Raw genomic sequence first — 27,699 nt, forward strand, 5'->3', positions numbered from 1 at the left:
CGGTTATTCGAATACCAGCGCAGGGAATCCATAGTTCGAACGGAAAAAGTCAACTGACGCCGTAACTAATCTTGAAACAATTCATTCCGGTGCGCAGTGATCCGCATCGAGAAATTCAGCGACATTTTGTCTGAGATGAACTTTCCCGTAGCGATATTTAATCAATAAACATTGCTTCCTAAATGTCCATGGACCTCGGAAATTAAGGAATTAGTAAATACAAGCTGGACATTTCAAGAAAAGTATTTTTCACACGACAAGAATTGCTTCTCTTTAATGCGATGCTTTTCTCTTTAAATTGAAGAGCAGACTTTTGTGATAAAAATCATATCTACCATTATCAATTAATGTAAATACTTTACTTAAAAAATAACGCTCAACGCAGTAAGACTTTGCGAAGTTCTTTCCATTCGAGAGAGTATATCTTTAAAGTTTAGCCGAGTTTAGCTTTCGAACAAATTGGAATATCTCCAGCACACCTTCCTTTAAACAATCCCTCAATTATATTTCATATCCTAGCATTTTTTTATCGTTTTCGAAAGCCGTGATTGAAATGTCACGGAATTCCTCGGTCTAAAGCGTCCACCGCATTTTTTGCCAATAAAATAAAAATTGCCCCCAGCGTGTAATAAAATGTTTCCCGGTCTCAGTGGTTTTTAGGAAGATTAATGGATTGTTAGAACAAATTTCCGAGCCTCCGGTGGCGATTGCGAACGACAATCGATCACCGAATGGCCCGCCGTGTATCTCGAATATGCAAATCGCGTGTTGTCGTCAACACCTCTTACCGTACGGAAAACATTTTAGCGAATTTCTGGAATATTTATAGGGAGTTGAACCCCGTGTAAACGGTTCTAACAGAGCATATATCTCGGTATCGATCGACGATCTACAGTCCGCTAGTCTCCGGGATACACGAAAATCGAGCGGGCGACATATGTAGAAAATGTCGGACACCGTTCGCGGGTTGATCGCTTAATCACGTACAGGTTTCCGTCGGAAATTCGATGTCCTGGTAATCGTTGTGTATACACGCGTTTCTGCACCGGTCGCCGATAAATCTGTCGAAAGGTCGACCGGCGAAAACGCTAACGGTAAAATTCGCTGACGTACCTTTCGCTCCGCGGCAATAAAAACGTACAAGTGTGTAAATTCGACGGAGTTATGTTACCGGAGTGATACCGGCTATCACGTCGCATCTTGTCCGCGAGGAATTTCTCGGACCCATTCGGGCCTGTCTCGAATTACGTTCGTTATGGTAATAACACCGAGGATTATGTTAATGCTGTCGAATGTATGCCGAGATTCTAGCGAAAACTACCGACAGTTTCGTTAGAGACGATCTCGGCCTCGTTTACCATCTTTAACGAACCATTCAGCGTTAATTATTTGAAAATCATCCCCGCGGGAGTCTCGAGCAAGTAATTTATGCTTTGTTTCGTGAAAGTTTGTTGCGACGCCGCAATTTCGCGGGCAGAAATTGAAAGCATAAACCTGTCCGAGCATTAATTGCCTACTCTACTCGAAGTAGTTTAATACACACTGTCCCGGGATTGACAAGTTGAATGCCTAGAAATTCCAGTTGCCCGACTAGCTTCGCGGAGGCAGAGCTACCGAACATTACAGATTCATGGGACAGGAATTAATTTGCCAACACCTTGATTCTTCTAAATTATATTCTTCGGATGCGCCAAACAACTCAAGCTCTTTTTTACGTTCGTTGCTTCAAAAAGGAACAACTCAATCACGCAACCAAATTGGTTAATTTACGCCAGTTCCACAGATACACGGCTTATTGGAGCACCAATTTACAATAGCGAGGAATGATCTCTTGGGCGAGAGGACAATTCACATCGTACGATTGTAAACTGTGAAAAAATCGCGGCGAACTGATTAGTAAGAAGGCTACATGAACGGAGAGCGCTCAGGTATTAAAGATAGCAGATGGATTCAGTTACGGTGCCTGCTTCAAAAGAATAAGTATAACCCGGACATTTGTCCGGGGCGCCAAAAAGGGGCGCCATTTTGGCTGTAAGTGTGACAAAAATATTGATGTGTTCAATACCCAATTAATAGAAAATTTGCTTTTATTAAAATAAATGCTTCTGTTTAAATCAAAATGAAATGATTTCATCTTTATTGAAAATAAAAAATATGTACCTTTATTTAAAAAATATATATATTCTTAAGGGGCGGCAATTTGTCTTTTTGTCTGGGGCGACGTAACCGCTAGGCGGGTGCCACAGGCTGGCAGCCCACCCCTGTTCTAACGTATTCGCTAAATAAGTTACAAAATTACAGTCACAAAGCAAAATTGAGTCGACAATTTTTACGAAGGAGAAAATTACGTGAACTCCAGCCTCGTTAATTCCTATCGTATTTAAAGGCGGAGAAGGATGCAGAAATGTGCAGATTGCAGCCGAAGTTTGGCGAAGCAGTTAGACTGGCCCGCTACCAGGAACGATCCCGGGATTCCCCGAAGAAAAACGCATCGATAACGGTGCAAGGGGCTATAATGCGGCAAGGTAATAAACAAATGCACGGTGCCGTGCAAATTAAACGCGACACTCGGCCCCCCTCGCATAACGTTACTTCAGGATTCTTGGCTTCGCAGACAATCTCTCTCTATCTCTCTCTCTGAAACGTTACAACGTTGAACAAGAGTATTCAGCATTTGCAACATTGAACACTTCCGAAAGACTCTAATAGACTACGGACAGCGATCATGATTTCTCATTCGATGACCAGAACGTCGGAGATAAAGGAGTCTCGTAGAAATTTTTGCAGAAAACAGAGTTCTGTTATGCGGACTGAAGAACCGGAATGAGGACCAGTTGTCGGCAGGATTGCATCCCGCCGCCACAAGTTTTCTCAATTTCAGACGATCTCTGTGTGGGTCACTGGCCCTCAGGACCAATAAGGAAATTCGCAAGATCTTAAACCCATACCGTTGCGAATCTCATGGATTTTATGTTCGGATTACAGTTAACCGGCGAATTCTTTTTTCGGGGACCTTCGGGGACGTTTTCGGGCCTGATTTACTTCTTAGTAAATTTAGCATCGCTGAAATGCAAAGAGGTAGCTTTCATTTATATTAGGTTGTCCCAAAAGTTTCTTCCGGAATGTGTTCCTTTAATGTCGCTAAATAAATACAAACAATACGATAATGTTTATGTTAATATTTTAGTACTTCTTAGTATGAATTTGCATTATGTGTATGCATCGAAAACCAACTTTCGGAACAACCTAATATTTATTTAGCAATATTAAAGGATCACATTCCGGAAGAAACTTTTGGGACAACCTAATACGTTGATTAAAGATTATGGACATCTGCTTATTAACTACGACCAGAGTCGTGTTGAATTACAATTGAATTACTTCACGAATTATAATTACATAGTAATTCAATTATATTGTATTCGATCATCTCGTAATTCGAAAAATTCAGTCGCTTCGTTCAATGAAATTATAATGTAATTTGTAATTCTGGTCACTTAATCAATTCAATTACGATGTAATTCACTTTTACAATTGAAATACGTATTGATGTGTTATGTTAGGGATGTTGCTGTAATCTGTTGGTGATTCAGACTTTCCGATATTTTCCATATAACCGTGTTCAATTTCTACCAAATAAATTATCAAATATGAAAGTGTATCGTGTCTGATCATTTAACCGTCAATTTCAAAATATTCTTAGAGTCAGTATAAAAAAAGTCCTGATTTTCGACTCGAGAGCCACGTTTATCTCGAGCAGTATCTCGGAAACGTGATCGGTAGCGCGAGAGCATGGTTTATGCGATCTTGATCCGGTGCGCGACGATCTACTAAACGGCCGCTAATTGCATGTCCGTCGGAGAGTAACAGCTAGTCGGGGGCCATAACGTAATATGACGAGGATCGTTGACAAACCGCAGGCGCCACGAAGACGTCGTAGATCGGAGATAAAGATCCTAAGAGGCGTGACATCTGACTGATCGGCGGGAATGCTAATTTTCGAGGGACCTTGGCCCAGAGGAAAGAAGAGGTTCGTCCGTGGGGGCCGGTTTCTATCGTCGGTTGATCGATCGATCAGACCCCCGCTCTTGAACTTGATCCCAGATCGGTGTTCACGGTCTCTTCGTGGCCGGGACCAGGGAAGTCAATAAATATGGTGGCTTACGTGGGCAGCAGGAATTTATTCGCAGACTGGAGAGAGGGTCGTTAGCCGAGTAAAATCTTCGCCTCGAGCCGACGACGACAGGAAGAGAGACTTCGTGATAGAGAGAGAGAAAGAGCAACAGGATCGACGACTGCTCCTCCTTGAAAAATAATCGGACAAGCTGTAATGTCTACGCTAAACGCTGTTCCGTTGCCGGTCCACCACGTTCCCAGCTCACCCGAGATGCTTCCCTACGACCATCCGTGATCTGCACCTACGGATTGCGCAATTCTGAACTGTACGACAGCACCGAGGGAACTTTACACCTCCGCCAACAATTCAGGGAATGCGAGAGAGAGGCGGTGCTATCGACTTTTGACCGACTGCGAGTAGGATAACCCTGTGCTCAGGGCCAGGGACCGTCGCTTTTCATCGGCGGAATGTTGGCAGCTGCTTTGCCACATTGTAACAACTATTCGTACCGGAAAAAAGCATACCAGCTTCATTACTTTTCGACGTTTACGTGATTCAGCTTCGTGATTTCTATTTAGTCTGTCCAGGAAAAATTCGGCGAATGAAAGAGATAATTGTACTGTTTTCTTTTATGTATTTTTCAAACCCGTCTCCTCCCACAGCATCTCCCCAGGATCTGTTTCTGAGACATTGCAACCAGGGGGATGTGAAATTCTTTCTAAATCCAATATTATCTCCCTTCGCGGTTCGTAAATACGACGTCGCGACAGAGATAATTGTACTGGTCTTTAGCGTGCGCTTTAGCAAGCCTCGACATTACAATAACATGCTTCAGATAAATATAGATGTTCTCTCAATCCAGCGCGGTGTCCCAACATCGCTACACCAGAAGATCATTCAAGGAATCGAGTAAAGTATGAAAACGATGCCCAGCACGCGTAGCAAGACCCCGAAGAATCCCCAGCGCCTCGTCAACCGTTGCCTCCACCTTCGCCTCTCTATTCAAGATCAAGAATCCAGTTTCATCATCGCGACGAGCATCATCGAAAGTCCCTAGAGGTGTTTTTCTGCCTCCAGGATGCAACGGTGGCGGAAGAATCCGCCTGCTCGGCGACCGTGTCGTCGGATTAACATTTTCGCTGATCACCGAATCGCTGGAATCGTTCCCCGGTACATTTCCCCGGGATTCCCCGGAGTGCAAGGTCGCCGGATGCGAAAGAGTCGCGAGTGTCCTGGAATTCTTGGCAATATTCGTAACGGAATCCACTCGAACATCTGGAAGTTGTTGCCGACTGCAGAGGACCGCCGAAAAACGTTGGAAACGAAGGGAAGAAGGGGCGTCGTTTTATCAGCCCCTTGATCAACGTCCGTGAATCACACGGACTTCCTGCTTGTTTGGGAAAAAAAGAAACCTGTTGCTCGTTGCCCGAATCCTCCCTCTCTGATCCTTTTCCCAGAGCCTCGATCTTTTTTGTCGCGTTCAGGAAGCTTTGGAACTTCCTCGTGTTACGGTACCCGTTCGCTAGTCCTCTGTCCGTCCTATCGGATCCTGCGATCGTGAAATCGTCACGCAATGGGAAGAAATCCTCGTGAAACCAGACCTAACCCAGACCCGTTCAACCTCCGCTTCGACGCAGAACCAGGGATGAAGGAAACGCGAGAGTAAATTGCCGGAGAATAATTGTTCTTCGAATTCCTGCCTCGCGGCGTTTTATTATTCCTCGCTGGCCCTTGAACTTTGTGCATTTTGTAACGCGTGGGTGGAACGTAAATCTGTAGAAGCATTCACAGTTTAGTTAGTTATTCTCATTAATATTCGGACACTGTTGAAAAGACGATCACGGTTTTAATATCGGACCATACGATTTGAACTTCTTTCAGAAGCCAGAACAATTGGTTTGCTACAGAACGGGGAAGAAACCTTTGAAGAAAATTGCTAGTTATCGGAATTGCAGAGAAGATACTACATAGAAGTTGTAGTTTGCAACTTTTCTATGTGGATTAAATTAATTATTTTAATCCTTAAGCGTCCTAAGTGGTCAAAGTTCGCCCAGATTTCTTTCTAATTATTTGGAACAGCTCTGGGGGATTCCGTAAAAGAAATTTTGACCAAAATGTTTGACAAGAGTAAATAAGAGCCACGAAAAATCAATTTTCATGTTCGTCTATATCCATTAGCATCCAACACCGCCGCTATTCTTTTTGTAGAATGACACAGGCTTATTCGAAAATGTCCTAATCGTTCCGCTACAGCATGCTTCTCCGGCGAATTAGCATAATCGCTTGGCTATCAAGGATTGTTGGTCACGGCAATTTTTTATTTCGTGGATTATTTATAGATCCACGATTCTAACGGACAGTCGGACAGCAAAGGTGTTTCTGCTGTCCAGTTTAATGCGCAGATAATGGTCCAGAGATACCGGAAGTGGCGTCGAACGTGAAAAATTACGTAAAATCGGCGGGATCGCGTGACGAAAAACAATCGCGGGCAAGAAACAAGGATTGTTTCTTTTTTTATTTCTGTTCAAGATTATGAGAGGGATTCAGATGTACTCCGTTTAAGTGAATCACCCGCGTTCATTATTCTTCTTCTTTTTTTTTCTTGTTCGTTAGACTCGTTAAACCGCGCCGTTTCCGGCGGACGATTAACGTCCTCGGATCTCTCTGGCTTGCGCACGAATACGATCCTCCTGATTCGAATCTACCAGGCGGGAGAGCTCGTTAGTTGGTAAAACGGAGGAGCCGAAGGAAAAAGTCTCGTTCCTTAACGCTCGCTTTGCCCTCCCACCGCAATAGTTCTTTCTGATTGTTCAATTAAAACGATCATTGCGCGCGCGATCGAGCGCGTACATGTTAAACTAGAAAAGGTACATTCAAGTTCAAATTGAGATAAATAAAATGGATTTGACTAGCGTGTTCCTTTCATTCAAAGATTATACATTGAAATAGGGACTTCAGTACGTGTCCCAGAATTTTTTTAGATTTTCTTAAAAAAGATTTTCTTAATAAACGACCCTGTATGCGAACTAACTTCGAATTGAAATTGAAAAAGTATCGATTTGATTTAAATTAGAAGTCGGAGTGCGTTCAAACAAAAGCAGAAGATTAAAATACGAGGAAATCTCTCAGTCTTGCTAAGAAGCAGAACTAAATTCGAATTGAAATTGAAAAAGTATTAATTCGATCTAAATTAGACGGAGCCAGAGTGAACTAAAATGAAAGAATAAAATATAATGTTGAAAGAAATAAGGAAAGGAAAAGATTACATGCATTATGAAGGTCTCTTATAGGGAGGGTTCCATGGGTGAGCTCGTTAGTCGAACGGCTACCAGCAGTGAGGCCGGGGTTCGATTCCCGCAGCGGTGCCTCTCATTTTTCCTGAGATCATCTGCACTAGCATATATTGGAAACTTCGTCTTATAATCATCATTTGATTGTAAGCACTGATGAATGACCATGACCAGAGGGTCATAATAACTGGATGTCCTCCACATGATGTGGTTGCATGGTTGCAACCCTATTGTGTGTGTACAGATGTAGATTAATTTGGAGGACTAAGATCGACTGATTATTTCCGGTTATTAGTTAATTGATTATTTCTATCGATATTTATCTCTTTAGTGATACTTTTAAGCACTCTTTTATTTAAGTAATATAATTTATAAGTCCACCAGTATATCGGCGGTTCGATACCATTTGAAGCTTGACAATTTTTGCCGTAGATGGCACCAACATTTTGGATATACCTGCCTCTCTCGAGCTGCTGTAAATTCGTACCTCTGTCCTCCATTAATACCAACTAAGACATCATGTACTCCTACTATGAAAAAGGCTTCAAAGGTATCCAGAACCGCATGAAACAATGTCTTGAAAATAGGTAGCACGATCAGAAATATCGCTATAGGTGCATATAAAACACTTATCACTCTAAATAAAGTAACCTTGAAATATCGCTATCATTATCGCACAATCAATTTTCCTTCTCTTATTCTATCTCTATCTCAACAAAAATCGTTAATAACTTCTCAATTATATCATGAACATGCTAAAAAAACGTTGCCAAAATGTTACTACGAATATATTAAAGTCTCTTTAACCATAAATGTTCGTATATTACGCTCGCAAAATTAGAAAATCAATTATTATTTACTTATAGTGACCGAAAATTGCTTTCTATCTATCTCAGTGCACGGGTACAGAAAATTTTTATCATCAGTTTAATCTGTTATCGCATCCGACTAAAAATTATACGTAAAAGTTGCTGAAGGTCCACTTTATATTATACAACTTTAAATATTTATGACTTGTTAGCGGAAAGTGAGTAATTAATTATTTTTCCATCAATTTTACGAATTACCGGGGCTATGAAACTCAAGCGCCATGGTAGCGACATCTGTGGGACGAGATTGAGAACTAATTTCCCCTATCTTTCACACGTGTAAAACGCTTCTGCGGCGCTTCGAATCTCCTGGTATTACCAGGAGCACATGATATGCGAGGAGGTATCCGACAACAGCAGCAATGACGGACCCCACTAGCCCATCAAATTAATCAATGATTCATTCATTAATTATTCGCTTCACAGCAACAATTTATAAACTTTAGCGAATGGAGAATGCGAGGTGGACCTCCTGCTACTTTCACGTATAGGTTTTGAATGGCTGCCGTTAGTTGTTAAATAATCATTAACAATTTTCTGGACCTCTGTCCAGAAGTGAGCTAGAAAAATATTGACACCATCTGAATAATAAATTATTTTCTCACTCTCCGGACATAATTTGTGAAGATTTATGATCGAATAAACTAGAATAGACCTCTAGCAACGATCCAGTAGCAATTTTTTGTAGATCCGGCTCGTATTTAATTAGTTATTAACAATTGTTGCAGAGGGTACTTGATTCTCCTATGCCCGTAATGTGTAAGACAAAGAGAGGTTGAGTGTGGGACAAGGACAGAGCGCGACGCACTCGTGCCACCTACTTTCAAGGCGCTGCTAATCCCCGGATACTTACTCCTGATAACATGAAACTGTCAGGAAATTCATTAAATAACTCGCCTCCCGATAATAGTTTATAACAATCTATGGTCAGAGAATGTAGGCTAGACTATTAGCAACTTTCACGTACAGTTTTTTATTCGATTTTATTAGTTGTTGAATAGTTATTAACAATTTTCTGGACATCTGTCCAGAAGTGAGGTAGAAAAATATTGACACCATCTTAATAATAAATTGTTTTCTAACTCTGCAGGCATAATTTGTGAAGATTTATGATTGAAGAAGCTAGAATAGACCTCTACCAACAATCCAGTAGTAATTTTGTGTAAATCAGGCTCGTATTTAATTAGTTATTAACAATTTTTTCAGTGGGTATTTGTTTCTTCTGTGCCTGTAATGTGCCACCTCCTTCTTGCAGCGCTTCGGATCTCCTGGTAAGTATTAGGCGCACGTGCTAATCAAGGAGGTGTTCGGCAAGAACTGACTTATGAATAATAATATCTGTATGTACCATGCTAAAGATAATGTCGGTTCTGTTTCATGCTAAAAACGATATAGGAAAAAGTGGGAACGCCGAAATATACTTTCATATACTTTCTACCTGGGGTAATTGGTCTATTCCTAACCTAATCTCGTCTGTAATTGCACGTAAATAACCTACAGCGCCATACAACATTAACCTAAATAAACTCGTGCGGTGTGCCCCGCGAGAGAAATTCTTCTATTCAAATAATTCCGATTGTTCGGCGTTGTTTGTAATCGCAACGGAAACGTTGATCGTGTAGCAGTGCGATCGATGATCGCCGAGGCAGAACACCGGAACGGTATGCACGAAAGAAATGTTAAAATTCGGAAAGCAATTGTTGGTTATCGGCGAAGCTGATTTTGGTTCTCCACGGATTGGATAGCAACACGTGCGCCGCAAACAGGAACCTGAAACGTGTTCGAAATGGCTAAACTTTATTCGTATTACACGTTATGTCCGCTTATCGATCAACAAAATTTACTAGGTGTCGAACAAGACTCGGAAAGCGGATGTGCAGTCGTGACGTTAGGGAGAAACATTGTTATTCGATACAAGGTAAACTTTGATATTTGTAATATCAGTAATAATACTAGTATTAGTATATATATTATATAGTATTAGTATAGATATTAGTAATAGTATAAATGCATAAAGATTCACAGTCTAGATATTACACTTTCTATATGTTTACTTCGCAATATTTTCTTCAACCACACGTTTCATCCACAGCTACAGGATCCAAAGCAGTTAAACAGTTGGACCAGCAAAGATCGATTAACGTCTCAAGTGATATACGATAAAACAACGTGTCGTTACGCTGCTATATTTAACGAGAAGAAGCTACGTCTTTGGACGGAGAACGAAACCGATCTAAACACCATCAAAGGTTACAAATTTCAATCTCCGCTGCATACAATTCTTACTTTTGAATCGTCTCCCTCCGTGTTGGTACGCAAAGACGGAGCTAGTGCTCTGTTAGAATGGGCTATACAAAACAGAAAGAAATCTTGGTCCAACGAGGGGATATTACATACGGACGAAAAGATTCTAGACTGTCGCTTGATTCGCACAGGCAACAGAACAAATTTATGCCTCTTAACAGAAACAAAAGGGACGTATGCATGTGTGGTGGTTAAATTGAACAACCAGACCTATTCTCAAGACGCCGATCGAGCCAGGCGAATGGAACTCAAGCGAAGATCCGAGGAGCTTGTCGGTTACACTGTGCTGCAAACCAAGAGCAAAGCATGTTTCTTGACGCTGTGTAAGTCGATAGTTGGAAAAAACATTGAAAAAATTGGTTTTTATTTTTCTTTTAAATTCACGAATAATAATTATAACAATATATCGGTCCTGTAAAAATATAAATGTGGTCACTCCAGAACTTCCTTGTGAAATCTGCATTTTGTTCGATTTTTCTCAGGTGTTTGATCTTTTACAAGCAGGATTTTCAATTTAAAAATCTGAAACGAATCGCAGAGTATGTGTTTAGGTGCTTGACGTGTGTCAGATTTTTCTCAGAATTTCTAAACATCATTAACTTATATAGACATGCATCTAACGTACAAACTGTTTCTCATTCGTTAGGGTCTCACGGAAGATTGTACAGCCATTCTTTGATGGAAGCGAACAACGAATCCAGCTCGAACGCGCTGATCGGTATTATTAGTAACGTAGATACTAAACACCCAGTCGTCATGACTCCATTGAACGAGACGACGGTGGCAATTTATGGTGCTGATGCTTCGGAGGAAGGAGCTGTATTAATGATTTACAATGTTCAGTTCAAGTTGGTTCAAGATGTACAAAAATTGAAATTGTACACGAAGGATGCAAAATTGTGGAAAATCGAGGATAAACTGTTACTAGCCGCCAATAGGCATTTAGCGATTGCGCCGTATCATCTGGCTCCGCAGAAAATAGCGACACTGCTTGGCTCGTCTCTGCGTTTCAAACGCAGCGATGAGAATGATGAGGACGACGACGACGTCGTTGTGATACAGGAATCTACGTTGGCTCAATGGGAAAAGAACGAGCATACCATTGGCAGCAAACAGCTGATTCAGAAACCACCGATGAAACTTTCCAAGCAGATATCATCTTACGTAAACGAGGGCTTGAGCGACGCGGCGATTCAGGAAATATTAATTCCTCAGCTGATAGAATCGAAGGATGTACGAACGATCGTATGGTGCTTAAATGTTTTCAAAGACCTGCCAGAAAAATTGCTTATCGAGCTTTTAATCTTTTCCCTTCGAACTCCCAACGAAACGTTCCTACCAATGCAGAATGGTACAGTCGATAGTCCATCGCAGAAGAAGACTCAAAGCAACGATTGCTACTCTAGAAACGGTTTTCTCGATAAGATATTCAACCTTACTTATTCTGACGTTTCTCTGTCGTCCTACCTTAAAAGTGGAGGCTTAAACTTCGATGAAATCCTACGACTATTGCAATACCTGATACAGAAATTAGCTGATAGAGATAAAGAATTTTACGAAAGTATTGTACAAGAACCTACGGAGAAACAATTATACGAGTGGTCTAGCCTTTTGTTAGAATCCCATTATCAACATTACGTATTGTCGCGGGATCCGGAAGTGTCGACGCTTCTCAATGAGCTTACCTGTGTTTTGGACGAGCATGTAAGTGTCTATGTAGACTCGTACGAGAACTCGAATATAACCCATGAGTTTGATTTTCATTTTTATCGTCTACTGATCTATGTTTGTTTTAGCTACGTTTACTGAAGGACATGGAGAACTTGAGACCTCTCCTGAAAAGGATCATTAACGGAAAGTCGTTGAAATTATTGCAGAAAGATCGTAACAAGTTCTACGCAATCGAAGAAATCAAGCTTTATTGACACGTAATGTATAGTAGAATGGACAAAATTGGAGCAGACTGGATGTTCAAATTCCTCGCATAAGGAGAAGCGAAGGAGGTTTTTTTATCAAGTCATTTCGTTTCTCGAGACTCAACTTTCGTTCTAAATAAAAGAAACTTGGACAGGTGAACAAATATGTTTGAAATTAAATGGCCTCTGAGTGTACATAGATTAACCCACCTAATCTGCCATGCTATATGTAGTGATCCCTTTGATCTCTTTCAAAGTAGGTAAATTCTATCCTTCTCGAATAACTTTCTATTAAATAGAAACCACTATTTTGCTGTATACACGTCCGTAGGAAGAAGAAGTTATTGAACAAATAAAATTCCGTATACGACATCCCTGGGAGATCCAGAAAGTATGTTTCGAAGAAAAGATTCCTGAATTTCAATTGTTATTTATGTATAGCAGAATGAACACGTTTTAAACATTTCCGAAATTTTCTTCTGATTGTTGAATCGCGATAATATTTGTTATACATATATAAAACTTGCAACACAACAACGTTTCGAATAAAGAATGTTTATTTTTATCAGTATCTACAGAACGCTTATGATGACACATTTTTTTAGCTTAGATCCCAACAGCGAGGCAGGATCTGAATATATTAAATTGGCGCTATTCGTTTTTCTCTTTTTTTTTTAAGATTCAACTTCGAATCTATTTTAACTGATCGAGGTATGGCACTGTGCTTAAGTCACCAATAGCAGCCATGCTCAATTTTCCTTTCGCTAGTTTATCGGCAACCTGAAATATATATTAACGATTAGCTGAACGTAAAGATAAACTGATGGAATCGACGTGATCGACGTAAATTTACGTACAGATTTCACGTCAGAAGCAGAAACATTGTCAACTTCGGCGGTCAACGCTGACGGTGAGGTAACTCGACCCTTCAGCAATGCTTGACATTGTAAACTCTCCAAGATGGCAGCCGCGTTATCTGCTCCGCACAGAATTTCTGCTTTCAATATTGCTTTACCGCGAGCAATGTCGCTGTCGTTTAAATTCGGACTTCTCAACCAGCTGCAGGCAGCTTTCGTCAACTGAAATGTAGCGATAGAAATTAATTATACAGTAGGTATTCACGGTTTATAGTTCGCACCAGAGATCCCTATTTCACGTGTCCACATTTTCATTCGTGTTAATTTAATTTTTAGATAGAAAAATTAATTTGAAAACCACTTCCATTTAAAAAATGTAATCAACTAGCTCTAGTTTATTAGAGAAGAATCCGATATGTTTTAACGTTCTGACGAGAAACGACTTCGTTTAGGATAACAACATTCTTAGCTGTTGAAAAACACTACTCCAGAGTCAGTACTGTTGCTGATATGTTTAAATATTTTCTTGCCGGTTCTAGAATTCTCAGATAATTAAATTTACTGTTGTACCAACAACCGCGAAATTTGTAAAACCGTAGTCTCGATACGTACATGGATATCAGTGTTCTAAAAATTGTACAAATTAAAATGAGGGTGCATTAAGTGAAATATTGTATACTCTGTCCATAGTAGCTACTCACAGCTCCCGCTACATTGGGTGCCGAGCACAGAATGAAGCCAAACAGTCCTGAATCGGTATAACTGGCGTTAAAGGTTGACAAAGCATACGGATCTGAGCCTGCAGCGTCGGATAATTTTTTCTGTAAAGGACTCGAACTGCTGCCCCATTTAACGCGCGGTCCTGCGTTAGAAGCTCTTTGCAAAATAGCGCACGCGAGGGCATCCTTCTCATTTTTCAAACTTGCACCCTCGACGGCAACTGCGACGTTAGATAGATCGCTGGCTTTTTCCTTACGAACTTCTCCACCGGCATACTTGGATGGTTCGGATGCACGATCTTCTGAACCAATCGACAGATGGTTCGCTAAAGCTGTAAGTTCTGACAGCGAAACACCGGTCCCTACGACCGCACACTTGGGTCCAGTAAACCACGTATTCACAAAGTGCTGTAACTGTACAACGAAGGTAAAACATTGTTCCCAGGCTTATCGAGATAGTTTCACACAATGATGCTTACAGTTTCCGATCCAATTTTTCCTATCTGACGTTTCGGACAGTATAGAGAGTAGCCCAGTCCGGTACGATAGGCAACTTTGTGCAACATCTCCAAAACTAAAGTTGTATGCGGCAGAGAGGCCTTCTCGTATTGCAGTCTAGGTGTCTGGTCCGATACTTCCCATGGTTTGAAGAGTTGCTTAGTCGCGACATACTCCAATAATTGAAGAGCATCCGATCTATAAAAAGAAAACATTGATCCACCAAAAGCTACATGATGCGACCAGCAATATGTCGTAACAAGCAATATTTACAAATTGTTTCTTGTGATTTGTAACGTGTATGCGATACTTTCTCGATCTACAGTAGCGATTATATTACCGCCCATTTGTTGAAGATTTCTTGTTATCGCAAACCCAGTTGCATTCACTGTAGTTAACCCTGCTGCCATCCGTAAATAATGAGCCGTACCTTGCGTTTCGTAAGTTTCATTTCGTGATCCAGTTCTAGAAATAAAAGGCTCTTAAGAACGAGGAGAAGAAGAAGAAGAGGGTCATTAAAACGAGAAAAGTACCTGAAGGCTATGGACACTTGCGCGATTGGTAAATTATTATCGCAGGCAGCAATAGTGACTTTATTGCCCAAAACTTGACATTCTGCGGCAGCGGAAACGGCAGGCTGAGTAGCTGCTGCAGCTACGTAATGCCTGACCTGTATAATATACAAAGCAACTTAAGCAAAGAATATTGGAGTAGAACTGTCTGTGGATAGAGAAAGCTTGAAATTGAATAAAAATTTTAGAGCAAGTATACATGTAATCGTTGACTAATCAAACATTCACCGTAAGATAGAAATTTGAATTCTAGAAATAAGATATCAGTCTTTTAACAAGATCTTGTTCGCGTAATCTGTACGACAAAGTCTGACATACAGAATGATACCGAATTACGTTTACATAACACCCATGAGTTTCATCGTGCCATTTATCAGTTACGAGTGATTCTTTTTCTTGTTAAAGCGAAATGGAAATGTATCAGGGTGTAATCTTTACCGTGGAGCCGCGTAACAAGGACGACCGTACAACCGAATTAGCCATTTTCTCGGTCCTCGAGAACTTGAAGAGCTTTTTCGTCCAAGTAGAACACGGAACAAAATTTAACGATCTTGCGCTCTCGGACTGTAGATGGCGAACGAATCTCCGTCAAACCTATACATATAGATCAGAGACTGTCTGACAGTCAGAGACTCTTTGATAGATATCAATAGATATTATAGAATTATAGATGTTCTGTACTTACCTGAGGACTTAGAGATTTTATAATCTAAACTCATGTTCTCTCATTAAAAAGCTGGATGAATAGGTTGATTCTTGCGTACGATTCTTTCGAGACAATATTCAACCGAGATGGAAGTATAATTGAATAGTAGAATTGAGTATAATATATATAAAATATATAAAAGTAGAATTGAAGTATAATGGAAGTATAATTATACAGGGTGAACCATGAATCGTGATCAGCAGAGATTACTCCGTTATTAGCAGTCCGATCGAAAATGTTTTCATCAGATATTATAGCATGGTTTCGAGAGAGCTTTCGCGCGATTATAAATTAAAACACACATGAAACTTGTATCAGTTTTCTCTATCGTATTCTATTTATTTCGTTTATAATGTTAATGAAGTTGATACAAATATGTTCGTGCTATATTTGTACTCGTAAACATTGTAATGTGAAGTTTTTCTTCGTCATCGTGATTGACGATGACATATAGATAATATATATAATACCTACGAATGAATGATAGCAAAAATTATGGTTCAGTTTATATGTAGACGTTCTGACAAATTTTTCTTTTCCACAATACAAAAACAAGGTAAAGACGGAATTAAAAAATTAAAAACTCGTTGCATTACTATTATGAAAAATCAAACGGCACATACACGCATATACCTCGCTTACTTACGAATACGTATCAACATATGTACATACATACATACATACATACACACATCCATGCATCTATGTACCTATACTACGTATCGTAAATGCTACGACATGTTTAAATAACCGAAAATAATCGCAGAGTTTCATTATATAGTATACACGTAGAATGTGCATATTTATGGTACAATTAATGTCTGATCAATTTGGCACAAAAGTTCCACGATTCCGTTAATCTTTGGTTTGAAAAAACACGTAACAATAGAAGTATAATACTCGACAATTCGGAAGCTATTCGCTCGCACCTCGCTACGAACATTGCAACTGAGATACAGTCTTATTTTATGCTTTAGCAATCCTGTTGCTGACTCGTAGAAAAACTCAATGTACAATACAATACAATCACGTACGACATGTTCAACGATTCTCATCTACAGTTTAAAACATGAAAAAAAAAGTATTATAAATCAATTTACTGTTCTGCACGTAGAGTACAAAAACCCCGTAGCTCACGTTGCAATCTCCGTGATACAATTCACGTAACCGTAAGATAATAATGTTGATCCTTATACAGGTGCATACTTACTATGACTAGAATTAAAAACGAACGCTTAACATTTCTTGTCGCTATGCATAATAGACATACTTACAGCTATAATTAGGCAACTCGCTCAGCTTATTTAGCGAATTCTAGACTGCCTCGATTGATTGAAACGACCATTTGCGATTTTCTCGGGGAAATAAATAACAAAACAGAAAGAGTTCTATCGCATCGCGTCGAGTCGAGTTGAACGAACGGTATACATGTTGCACGACGGCGATGTAATTAACGATAATCCTAAAACGGGCGACGATAAACGAAAATATATGTACACGTACTTATACATATACATTTGTATAATATAACAACAGCGACAAATGAAAAATCGAACATGCGGCGGCTAAATAGGAAATGTGTAAACGTTCTCCGTGTAGTAAAAGTTTTTCGCGCTATCGTCTCGCAAATCTCGCATCGATCGGTGCGGAAGAGAACCTACAGCCCTTTAGAAAAATTGTATAACCATCACGACGAATTTTGCACTGTTCAGGAAAAGTCTGTGTTAATACAAATATCCGATTTTTAAAGGCTAGATATACTCGGAAATCGTACGTAATTTCTTTGATCCGTGAGTCGTACTTTTGCTTGCGGAACGAAGAACGGTTCCTTTCTCTCTACGATTTTGTTCTTATTTTATCACGTATCTTAAAAAAATAATGTCCATTTGAGAAAAATAATAAATACACGTGACATCTCGCTATATACTTTTACAACGATCGCGTTTCTATCAGTCGACTAGTTTGATCGTACAAAATTTTTTTAAAACGTCTCGTTTAATTCGACGGCTCTACGTGTACCGATTTTCTTTTTTTTCTCTTTTTTTTACATTTGTGCGATCTCTTTAATCCAAACTTGTACTTTCGTTCGAAAGGTAAGGAAACTTCGATCAATTTTCATCATTGACGCGTCTAATACCGAATAATCTTCGGTGTCTGAGATTCTACAAGTATCCAAGACTAAGAAATGCAATCGAATCTCAATGTTCCGTGATCTGTTGCTATCATCTCTGTCCTAACGCGTCCAACTAAAGCCTATTATCGATACATATCATTATAGTGATAAATTGTTTACCTGTTAGCGAAATGGACTAAGCTAAGCTAAAGCTAAGCTAAGCTAAAGTAGACTAAAGTAAAAGTAAACATTCGATTCCGAATTCGGTAAAAAGTGTAAATAAACGGAAATGTAAATCACTGAGAACGGTGTATAGTGTAACATTGCGAAACGACAACATTTTCATACGCATCCTATAATCGTATCGATTGTTCGGGCAGCAAATGTTCGTTCGGCAAGGTTCGAAAATATGTCTACCTTTGATGAGAGAATACTGGAAAAACTATAGTACAGGGTGAACCGCGAATCGTGATCAGTAGGGGTAATCTCTTTTAGTTAATCTCTGTTATCAGCAGTCAGATCACAAATTTTTTGTAAAAAAAAAATTTTTTAAACACATTTTATTTTTTTATGTTATGATACTGAATTCGTCTTGAAATCCCCTAATAAATAGACGTACAAAATGACAGGTGTATTTGCAAAAAAATCGAAGTTGACCTTGAAAAATCACGGCCAAAAAGAGCCGACAAAAAATCCGCTATAATCGCGTGAAAGCTCTCTCGAAACCATGCTACGTCTGATAAAAATATTTTCGATCGGACTGCTAATGACAGAGCAATCTCTACTTCACTTCGATCACGATTCGTGGTTCACGCTGCACAAGAATATCAATCTATCCCAAGACACCTGGAGCGAACACGAAGCAATCGTTTACCGATCAGTAATAACCAGAGTAATGATGGTACCCTGGCCTGGGTGGATGATACGGTGTCGGACTAACAGGATAACCGGGATTGTATCCCGATAAAGGTGACGGTGGTGGTGGGGAAGACAGCATTCGACCATCCACCGGGTCAGCTAGGACATGCTGATTACCGGAGCCGGTCGATTGAGGACTGGTAATAACGCGAGCTCCGGATCCGTGTAGATGATGAGCTCTTGACAAGGCGAGATCGACGGTGTGCCTGCCGCCAGGAGTAAGATCCAGACTTACTACCCTCAATATATCGTTATGAGGATACGGTGGCGGTGGAGGTTGAGGTTGAGACGGAGGCGGCGGTGGCGGCGGTGGCGGTGACGGTGGAAGTGGAGGCGAAGGTGGTGCTGTGGAAACCGATATCGATGCCAAAGCTAAAGCTGATGAAGACGCTGATGTCGACGCCGATGATACCGATACTGATTCCGATATCGATACCGATACCGACACCGGTGCCAAAGAAGTTGATGGTTGAGACGACGGTTCCGATTGCGACTGCGACAACGGAACCATGCTAGCCGAAGAAACGGAAGGCGATGGAGGCGGTGGACCAGCTACCGTTATGGATGTTGCGACGGCCGATTGAGAAGAGGAAGAGAGAGGCGGAGGTGAAATAGAATAGGTTCCTGTTCTACTGAGGTCGACGGTTTGTCTTTCCGTAATTTCGTACAAATGATGATGATGATACCGCGCGGTGTTTTGTATCTGTACGCTAAAACCATGGTGGAAGCCTCTCGCAGTCATGTCCAAACCCTGAAGTTCGCCGCCATTTAGAACGAGAGGCTCGAAGCTCGACCTTTCCCTAGGGAAGGACTCGTCGATGGCGTCGTATTTGTAGGACGTCGACAGATCCAGTTGCATCGTTTTCTCTTTAACGGGGAGGCTAAGGTTTTGCGCCACAGAGTCACCCTCGTCGCTAGACAGATTGTCGGCGGACACCGGATGATGATGATGATGGTGGTGGTGGTGATGATGATGATGGACGTCCGGATATCGTGAATTCGGCGTTGCCGACGGTGACACTAAATTATCCTGCTGCATATGGATGTAATTGTTCGGGGAAGAAACGCGCGGGATATCTTCATGATGCAAGTACTGGTCGATGTTATGGTTTCTCGGTGTTCCGATGTAATCGATCGATCGATGGAGTTGATAGTCGACGTGCAGATGAGTAGGTGGGGTGTTCCGACTGTCCGGTGTAGGAGCAGGAGATATCAATTCCTCCTGTTGCTGAATATAAGAGTCCAAGTGACTCGGTGATCTTTGCGGTAAGGGAGACTGTAGCTGACTGGAGATCGAATAAAGATTGGTGTCGCGATCGTTGTCTTCTAACATTGGACTAGATACAGCTCCTATATCCCTTTCAGCAGCGTCGAGGGCAGCTTCGACCAGCAAACTAGCATTCGCGCTTTCGGTTCTTCTGTAAACGCTCAGCCCCAGCTTATTGCTCTCCATAACGCTCTGGATCCTCCCATTCTTCTCGTCAATCTCCTTTCGGACATCCTCGAACTCGTACGCGTTTCCGACAACGACGCCCGACGTCGAGAAACGCGGAATCGCCGTCGCGTTCGATGTTACGTTTATGTTCAACGTAGTCGAAGGATTGAACTCGCCCAGCCACTTTTTACTGCCTTTGCTCTGCAGTCGCGAAACCCCGTACACGTCCGTCTCTATGCGAACGTTTTCCATCGTTGATTCGAGGGCCGTTACCATTAATGGCGGTAGCAGTGATTGTGGCGGTGGTGGTTGCGGCGGTGGCGGTTGCGGCGGAGATAATTGCGGCGGTGATAACTGCGGCGGTGATAGTTGCGGCGGTGACGGTTGCGGCGGGGGCTGTGATTGCAGCTGCGATGCCAACGGTGACGGCGACGGCGACGACGGTGGAGATATTAAAACGCGCGAATTATGTTCCACTTTGTAGTTGCCCGCAGGATTTGTTCCAAACTCGATTATGTTTGACTGCGTGGAATTACTTGACGATTCAACCTTCAAGTTGCCTTCGAACATTCCCTTGTCCAACGACGTCAGACTATTGTTGTTGTCCTGCTGTAAACGTTACAACGCCGATCAGTCGATAACCCGTGTGTATAGTTAGTATTCGTTTAACAAGCGTTACCGTCGATTTCGAAAACAAACCTGGACTTTCCTGCTGGGTCGAGGTGTCTTGCCGCGGCCGACGTCTTCTACGAGCCCACCGCTGTACGCGTCGAAAGTGTACGCGACGGATCGTTCGATCTTTGGCATCATTTCCTCCGTGAGACCGTGTACTTTCTTGTAATGAAATTGTAAGCACTGTTTCGTTGTGAAAGCGGCTTTACATCCGTTCTCTTTACACCTGTAAATCGATTACGCACGATTACGAAATAGAGGACGCGTAGCATTGAAAGTGTTGTTTGCTGCGAGTCTTACTTGAACGGTTTCACGCCGCTGTGCGTTAACATGTGTATCTTCAAGTTACTCTTGTTTTGAAACATTTTGCCGCACCTATCGCAAGTCGCAGCGCCAACCACGTCCTTGTGATGGACTTCTTTCATGTGACGCTGAAGAGCGGCACGAGATCCCAACAGTTTTAGACATAGCTTACACTGAAACTCGCGGAGGACCTCCGACATATCTAAATAAAGTCCAGAGAACGAAATGCTTGTCAGAACACACTTTGAAAACTTGGTGAAACACAACACGGTTTTTTAAGCTTACCGCTATGCATTCGTTTGATGTGTACTTTGAGCTTCTGCGGCTGACAAAATTTACGTCCGCAAAAATCGCACAACGGCCTCGAACGTTGAGGATTTTGAGAGCATCCGTACGTTCGATGCATCTCGAGATAATTCAAGCGTAAGAAGAACTTTTTACAGTACTGACATTGATATGCTCCTCGGCCAGCGTGCAGTTCTGCCGCATGTTTCATGATGTTGTCTTTACCTAAAACAGCAGCTCCGCATACCTGGAGAAGCGAAACCAGTAGATTTTGTTTAGAAAAAAACTACGAATTAAGTTACGTCGATCGTCGTTAGCCAGATGCCTATCAGAATCCACGTTCGCAACCCACCTTACAATGATATTTTCTTATCGTCAAACTGTAGTTGGTATCATGGAAGATACAACAATGCAGACGATAATATATCGGATGGGTGAAATTCAAATTACAACCTCCGCAATCTAAACACAGGAGAAAGAATAAGCGTTTCATTTAATTCATACTCGAACGTTTGATTGTTTTCGTCGCAACATTCACCATCGATGCTGATATTGACAAAGATGATACCATACTCGTTTTGTCTACTTTATTTTTTCTTGTCCAAGCTGAAGATTGCGAATCCGCCCAATACGTTAGCTCCATTCCTGATACAATATTCTGGGTGGTAACCAGGTGTAATTCTCCTCGCTTTGTAATTACCGCCACGCTTCTTTCTTCCTTTGTCTCCGCCGGTCTAATGTAACGGATCCAATTACTTCGTAGCGGATTGGTAGTGCTAACGTAGCAGGTTTTACCATTGTTATCTATCTAAAGAAAAAGAACAACGAAAAACAAGATGCAACGGTAACAATAACAACGATGACGAATATCGCATCGATTTTACCTCCCAGATATGCCGCATAGAGAAGTCGTCGGGGATGTCCATTTCTCTGACTGGCCGTCCTACGAGGGGACCCAGTTTCACATGCATTGGGACAGAACTTTTCGCATAGATTCCGAGTCCGTGATCCGAATTGGCAATCCTTAATTCAAAACAATCAGGCAACGAGTCTCTAGCATACAATGGTCGATAATTGTCTACGATCAATCGCTTTTCCTCCTTTTGAGTTTTCACTTTCGTTTTACAATGATCTGTAGAGGGTGAATCCTCGTCCGATTCGATACTATCCTCCGCAGTTTGCCCATACCCGTCGGACATGGGATCGTCACATTTCATAGCTTTCAATATTTCCGCGTTTTCTCTATGCTTGTTCACCCAATCGTCGAGCGATATAGAATCCGAAATCGCGTACTGCGGTGTTGTCAATGGACAAGCATCTTGCAAGTGACGATTATTGCATTCCTGACAAAGTTTGATCTTTATAGCTAATCTCTGTGGCTCGGACATTAAATGTTCCAAGTTTGTCTCGCTTTGCGGTTTTGATGTTGCAATAACGGATGGTGGATCGTCCACAATCGGACAAGCGTCTTTGCTATCTTGCACGATTATTCCATCCTGTGGTGCTTTCCGAACATCGTGATGTCTGCGATTGCGATGCTCGCTGGTGTGTTTGTGCCTTTTCCTTTTGTGCTTGTGCACAGAATCCTCTACGAAGTCTTCCGATGAATCTCCCTTAGTATTTTCATCGTCTTCCCCGTGGGTATCGTATTTCAATCGCTTTCGTCTTTTCTTCAATTTACGAATATCTGTTTCGTCCGTCTCTGTAAAGTTTACGTTTGAAGCATCCATGTCAGCTGCTGTGTTGCCCTGCATTTTCTCGCTGTCGCTTATGCAGTCGAAGGTATTAATATTTGAAACATTTTTGTCTCCTTCTAACTTTTCAGGTGCTATATCGGAACTGGCATCCAACGTGTCTAGAACTCTGTCCACGAATGTTGCAGATTCGCTGAAATTACTTTTAACAGCAGGCGATATTGTTGAACTATTCGAATTTGACATTTCTTTTTTCCCATTAATAGAAATAATATTTTTCGCATCGACATCTCCAATGTCAGAATAAAGTATATTTTTGTTCGTGCTAACGTTACCTACATTTTCTATGCTACCTACATGTTCAGTCTTTGATACAACAGTTTCATCTTCCCTAGCGGAAATGCAAACACTATTTTCTGCATTCGACATGACTTTGTGTTTCTGTGGTAGTCCAGTATTATCTTCCTTCGCGGGAAGTTCTTCCTCGTCCCCTGACGTTGTGTCTTTTGGCAGAGGTTTTGCAGGCTCTACGGGTATAACTGTGTCAGCTGTCTTCAAATGACGTTTCTTTTTTCGCTTATCCTTATGATGTTTAACTTTATTTTTGCGGTGTTTGGATCTCGAACCGCATCTAGTATATAATTCCATTTCTTTGGATAGCCTGGCAGGTTCCGCGACCACAGAAGTTTCATGTTCAGCGATGACGACGCCGCTTTGTTTTCTCAAGCTCCGTCGGACAAATTCTCCCGAATCTTCTATCGATAAATCGGTCGAGGCCATTTGCGTTTTGTTCTTCTTAATTGCGTCCGTCTCTCTCTCTTCTTCTCCGTTCCATTTGCCGCTGTGTCTACCGGTCATAGAAATAACAACTTTTATATGGTGAATGGCATAGAATGGAAATAGTATAACTGATAGGCTTTTGAGACAACATAAAATTGAAATAATAAGCAAGCAAAAAATCAAACATTAACATGTTCCGTACCACCCTACAAAATTAAACATTTCTTCCAACCTAGAATATTTCCATTCTCTATGATTTTTGAAATTTCACAGATATGGAATTGGTATAATGTCTCATGCAATACCTAAATGTTTCGTAATCATAGTTAATAATGTAAACAATATTTTGAGTAATGGTACAGCAATTTTTAGTTGCGCCTCTCGGAGTTACCATTCGAATGCTAAGAATTAAACTGTTCATTCAGGCAGCGTGTGTACCACTGGAGAATATATTTTACAACCAGTTTTAAACTGTAGAATATATTTCAAAAAATTCAGTATAGAACAAAGCACATGAGTCTGCTTAATTGTCAAGTGAGAACAGCTCGGCACGGAACATGTTAAACCGATGCGAAAAGAAAATGTTTACCGAGATACATTCCATGCTTCAACATTCTCTTGAGTCTCTCCAAATGAAAATAGCTGTTGCAACTTGTTACATATGTAATTCGAACAAGTAAAATATTATCGATTGTTTTTATATCAAACGCAAAGTCCGCAAGATGGCGATTCGGCTAAGGTGCTGATTGACATAGAAGAGGGGAAGTCCCGTCAACGAGTGACAAGAAACGTTCATGCATTAGTCGAAAATAGTTTTCATAACGAGATATTCCATAATAAATCGAACGTCGTTCAATTACAAACACACAAGAAAAATAAATCATTTTTAATTAACTACTAATAAAATATATAATAGACATACATGTCAAAAGTTAGAGAGAGGTAGTTTGTTTAATATCGTACCTGGAGGTGGACTCTGCCAGATCGAGCAAATAAACAGCAACATCTTCATCTGTTGACAGACCCAGACGCTTTTTAAGAGACAGCCAACGTTTGCCGTTGGTAAGACCGATACGAACGCTGCGAAAATGTCTGGTTTCTTGTTCCGGCGGGATGCCAGAATTATTGGTTCGGTAATGAGAACTTCTCGTTAACCCCAACTCTCTGGCATACCTTGTATTTTTCTTCGGCATCACTACATTATAGATCTGCCGGTATTAAAGCGGCGAACTTGAAGGCACCACGGAGGTCGCGCACCGGTATTATCCTATCCTCTTTATGCTCACCACCTAACCACCACCGCCCACTCCGCCCGCGTCCGCACCCGTTCCACCCACCCTTGGCACTTGCCACTCACCACCCCGTACCCGTAACCGTAACCGTACCCGAACTCCGAACAACCTCGCAATTCACTCGCAACCACTCCCACCCACTTGCACCCACTCGCAACCACGCGCGTCATCTACTTCCCTTCTTCTTCTCGTTTGTTTCGTTATTCTCCTTTCCTTTTCAATACCCCACGCATCCCTTCGCCGCGATCATCCTCTTTTATCGATCCTCCTGTCTACGCTTCATCGCTAGGTATGTAAGTACATATCCACCTACATATCGCTTATGTATGTTGATATCCACATACATATGTACACATAGAAACGTGCTTCTACCCTGTGCTTCTACTATACATACCGGGTTTGTCCGCGAAAGTTCCCGCAATCATTCTTTCTTTCGGGAAACATTGATCGAGATTTTTTAAGTTGGTAACACGTGAAACAGTTACGTTCACATCTTAGTTAGTTTTTTGCTATAATTGTATATAATAATCACTGAATAATCACATAATAATATATAATTGTATGAACAGAGAGAGAGAGTTAGGTCCATAAGCTGGATTATATGATTATGATAGCGTACGGTTTCATCTACACCTAACGTCACACTTGTTGTTGAAAACAAATGTCACAAATGTTTAACCTCGTCACGTCACGACCGGAATCAAAGTGCACTTTGAACCATGGTTCCTGTTGCACGACAGCACACCGGCTTATACTTATACTTTGTGTAGCGAATGAATTTTTGTAAAAGAGAGAAACAGTTTCCTCTAATAATAAAATGTATTATATTTGTCTATATACTTGTTTATTATGTAAATACCTAGTTCCTCACGTTTCTGTATCATTTCCATCACCAATTCCTATCAGGAAGAAGGAAGGGATCACCAACGAATCAGTAATCAAATGTGAACATCTATTTTTGTTATTGGCCAATGAGCATATTCCATCTAAATATACGTATATATATATAAGTATACATGCATAAATATATATTATATCTATAGAACATTTATTCTGTGTTCTATATAAGATAACGGAATATCTGTCCACAACCACAACTGACGTTACAAGATAATTCAGTCGAAAAACTGCCTATATTCATATAGATTAGAGATCACGGACAAAGGAAATAAGTTCGTGTCTGGCATAGACTACATGAATACACTAGAGGCTTGTGACGTCACTCGACTCCGACTATAGCATTTCCCCACTACTGTCCCCTCGTAAGGTAACGTTAGTCTGCTAGTCGAAACGTCGAGACTCGCGTTGAGAAGGATTATTGTCACGAAAACGAAAGATGTCACGAAGAGCGATCAAGGCGATCGACTGGGCAGCTATTGCCGAACGAGTTGCGGAATCCCAAAAGACCGAGCTGACTGCGTTTAAAGCTGCATCGGATAAAATCTTACGACGGTTAGTCAAACCAATTCCATTACATAATGTCTTCGAAATACTCTGCATAACAATTGTTTCAAGGCATACATGTTTTCATTATTTTATATTGTCCCCTACATAGAGCGACAAAGCTTTCATTCATCTGTGGTTAAATAATCATCTTGAAATTAAACGGTTCTAATTCAGATGACATAACCTAGTTGCACATGTTAGACATGTTACACTATAACGTCTTGTAGCGATATTGTTAGAAAGCTTTGTCAAATGGTCATCGATCAAGAAACTACTTGGTATATTTTACAGCATGACTGCTAACCCAGAAACACCGCCAAAGCTCGATTGGGCTTACTATAGGAAAAATATTAAGACTCCAGGACTAGTAGATAAGTTTCAGAAAGAATTCGAAGCATTTTCGGTACCTTATCCAGCCGATAAATATACAGCAGAGATTGAAGCCCAAGGAAAGAAGGAGGTAAAACAATATATATTTTCAATTTTTCAAGTAATGCTCGATTAATAATGTTGTACTTATAATGTTACAGGAAGAAGCAGTGGCAAAGTTTAAATCTGAGGCGGATGAGATGATTAGAGACTTGTCGAACCAAATTTCTCACATTAAAAATTTATTACCATTCGAAGATATGACAATGGAAGATTTAGCTATTATACATCCGGAGCTTGCTATATGCAGCGAGAATCCTACCGCATGGCCCCATGATAAAACATTAGAGGAGGATGATTCCAAAGATGATGATAATGGTCACTAATTACATTTGAGATGCCATAGTCCCAATATAATATCTGTCGTTGATAATTTTCATTGTAATAGTCATTATTATCAATACCATTGTGGATAAATACGAAGGTTAGAACAATTTTCAAAGTGTCTGAATAAAAGTGTACCGTACTACACGTTTATTATTTA

At 40.9% G+C, this 27,699-nt stretch overlaps 4 protein-coding genes across 6 annotated transcripts; 2 read left to right on the forward strand and 2 right to left on the reverse strand.

Moving 5' to 3' along the window:
- Positions 1-9,571: 9,571 nt before the first annotated feature.
- On the forward strand, positions 9,572-13,059 carry LOC143214882 (nucleolar protein 11-like). The gene is made up of 4 exons (XM_076436412.1): positions 9,572-10,194; positions 10,369-10,903; positions 11,227-12,284; positions 12,377-13,059. Exons 1-4 carry the CDS (start codon positions 10,063-10,065, stop codon positions 12,503-12,505), a joined length of 1,854 nt encoding a protein of 617 aa, XP_076292527.1. The 5' UTR covers positions 9,572-10,062; the 3' UTR covers positions 12,506-13,059.
- Uqcr-c2 (Ubiquinol-cytochrome c reductase core protein 2) lies at positions 13,036-15,738 on the reverse strand. The gene is made up of 7 exons (XM_076436443.1): positions 15,581-15,738; positions 15,104-15,240; positions 14,844-15,035; positions 14,552-14,768; positions 14,055-14,486; positions 13,354-13,575; positions 13,036-13,276 (listed from the first exon to the last, which is right to left on the reverse strand). The coding sequence occupies exons 1-7, from the start codon at positions 15,623-15,625 to the stop codon at positions 13,190-13,192; spliced, it is 1,332 nt and encodes a 443-aa protein (XP_076292558.1). The 5' UTR covers positions 15,626-15,738; the 3' UTR covers positions 13,036-13,189.
- A 428-nt stretch (positions 15,739-16,166) lies between these two features.
- On the reverse strand, positions 16,167-26,244 carry LOC143214864 (uncharacterized). 3 transcript variants are annotated; one of them, XM_076436365.1, is made up of 8 exons: positions 25,012-26,244; positions 22,459-24,115; positions 22,148-22,382; positions 21,927-22,036; positions 21,575-21,821; positions 21,287-21,491; positions 21,014-21,212; positions 16,167-20,920 (listed from the first exon to the last, which is right to left on the reverse strand). In XM_076436365.1, the coding sequence occupies exons 1-8, from the start codon at positions 25,239-25,241 to the stop codon at positions 18,839-18,841; spliced, it is 4,965 nt and encodes a 1,654-aa protein (XP_076292480.1). In that variant the 5' UTR covers positions 25,242-26,244; the 3' UTR covers positions 16,167-18,838. The 3 variants fall into 3 exon arrangements, with proteins under 3 accessions (XP_076292480.1, XP_076292478.1, XP_076292481.1); XM_076436363.1 differs by having other exon boundaries at positions 16,167-20,923; positions 25,012-26,243; XM_076436366.1 differs by lacking the exon at positions 25,012-26,244 and adding an exon at positions 24,638-24,968 and having other exon boundaries at positions 16,167-20,923.
- A 342-nt stretch (positions 26,245-26,586) lies between these two features.
- LOC143214918 (ATP synthase subunit d, mitochondrial) lies at positions 26,587-27,699 on the forward strand. The gene is made up of 3 exons (XM_076436482.1): positions 26,587-26,792; positions 27,078-27,246; positions 27,317-27,699. Exons 1-3 carry the CDS (start codon positions 26,677-26,679, stop codon positions 27,539-27,541), a joined length of 510 nt encoding a protein of 169 aa, XP_076292597.1. The 5' UTR covers positions 26,587-26,676; the 3' UTR covers positions 27,542-27,699.

The sequence above is a fragment of the Lasioglossum baleicum genome, chromosome 13 (assembly GCF_051020765.1).
Source record: "Lasioglossum baleicum chromosome 13, iyLasBale1, whole genome shotgun sequence".
Taxonomy (NCBI): Eukaryota; Metazoa; Arthropoda; class Insecta; order Hymenoptera; family Halictidae; genus Lasioglossum; species Lasioglossum baleicum.

Excerpts from the sequence above, each read along its gene's own strand:
- LOC143214882 (XM_076436412.1), top strand. The coding sequence starts at position 10,063 with ATGGCTAAACTTTATTCGTATTACACGTTATGTCCGCTTATCGATCAA. Across the intron at positions 10,195-10,368 it reads ACATTGTTATTCGATACAAG|CTACAGGATCCAAAGCAGTT; the intron begins GTAAACTTTGAT and ends TTTCATCCACAG. Across the intron at positions 12,285-12,376 it reads CCTGTGTTTTGGACGAGCAT|CTACGTTTACTGAAGGACAT; the intron begins GTAAGTGTCTAT and ends TGTTTGTTTTAG.
- Uqcr-c2 (XM_076436443.1), bottom strand. The coding sequence starts at position 15,625 with ATGGCTAATTCGGTTGTACGGTCGTCCTTGTTACGCGGCTCCACG. Across the intron at positions 14,487-14,551 it reads GAAAAATTGGATCGGAAACT|TTACAGCACTTTGTGAATAC; the intron begins GTAAGCATCATT and ends TTCGTTGTACAG. Across the intron at positions 13,576-14,054 it reads CACCCAATGTAGCGGGAGCT|TTGACGAAAGCTGCCTGCAG; the intron begins GTGAGTAGCTAC and ends GCTACATTTCAG.
- LOC143214864 (XM_076436363.1), bottom strand. The coding sequence starts at position 25,241 with ATGCCGAAGAAAAATACAAGGTATGCCAGAGAGTTGGGGTTAACGAGA. Across the intron at positions 22,383-22,458 it reads CTATGCGGCATATCTGGGAG|ATAGATAACAATGGTAAAAC; the intron begins GTAAAATCGATG and ends CTTTTTCTTTAG. Across the intron at positions 21,822-21,926 it reads TAAGAAAATATCATTGTAAG|GTATGCGGAGCTGCTGTTTT; the intron begins GTGGGTTGCGAA and ends TCGCTTCTCCAG.
- LOC143214918 (XM_076436482.1), top strand. The coding sequence starts at position 26,677 with ATGTCACGAAGAGCGATCAAGGCGATCGACTGGGCAGCTATTGCCGAA. Across the intron at positions 26,793-27,077 it reads TCGGATAAAATCTTACGACG|CATGACTGCTAACCCAGAAA; the intron begins GTTAGTCAAACC and ends TATATTTTACAG. Across the intron at positions 27,247-27,316 it reads AAGCCCAAGGAAAGAAGGAG|GAAGAAGCAGTGGCAAAGTT; the intron begins GTAAAACAATAT and ends ATAATGTTACAG.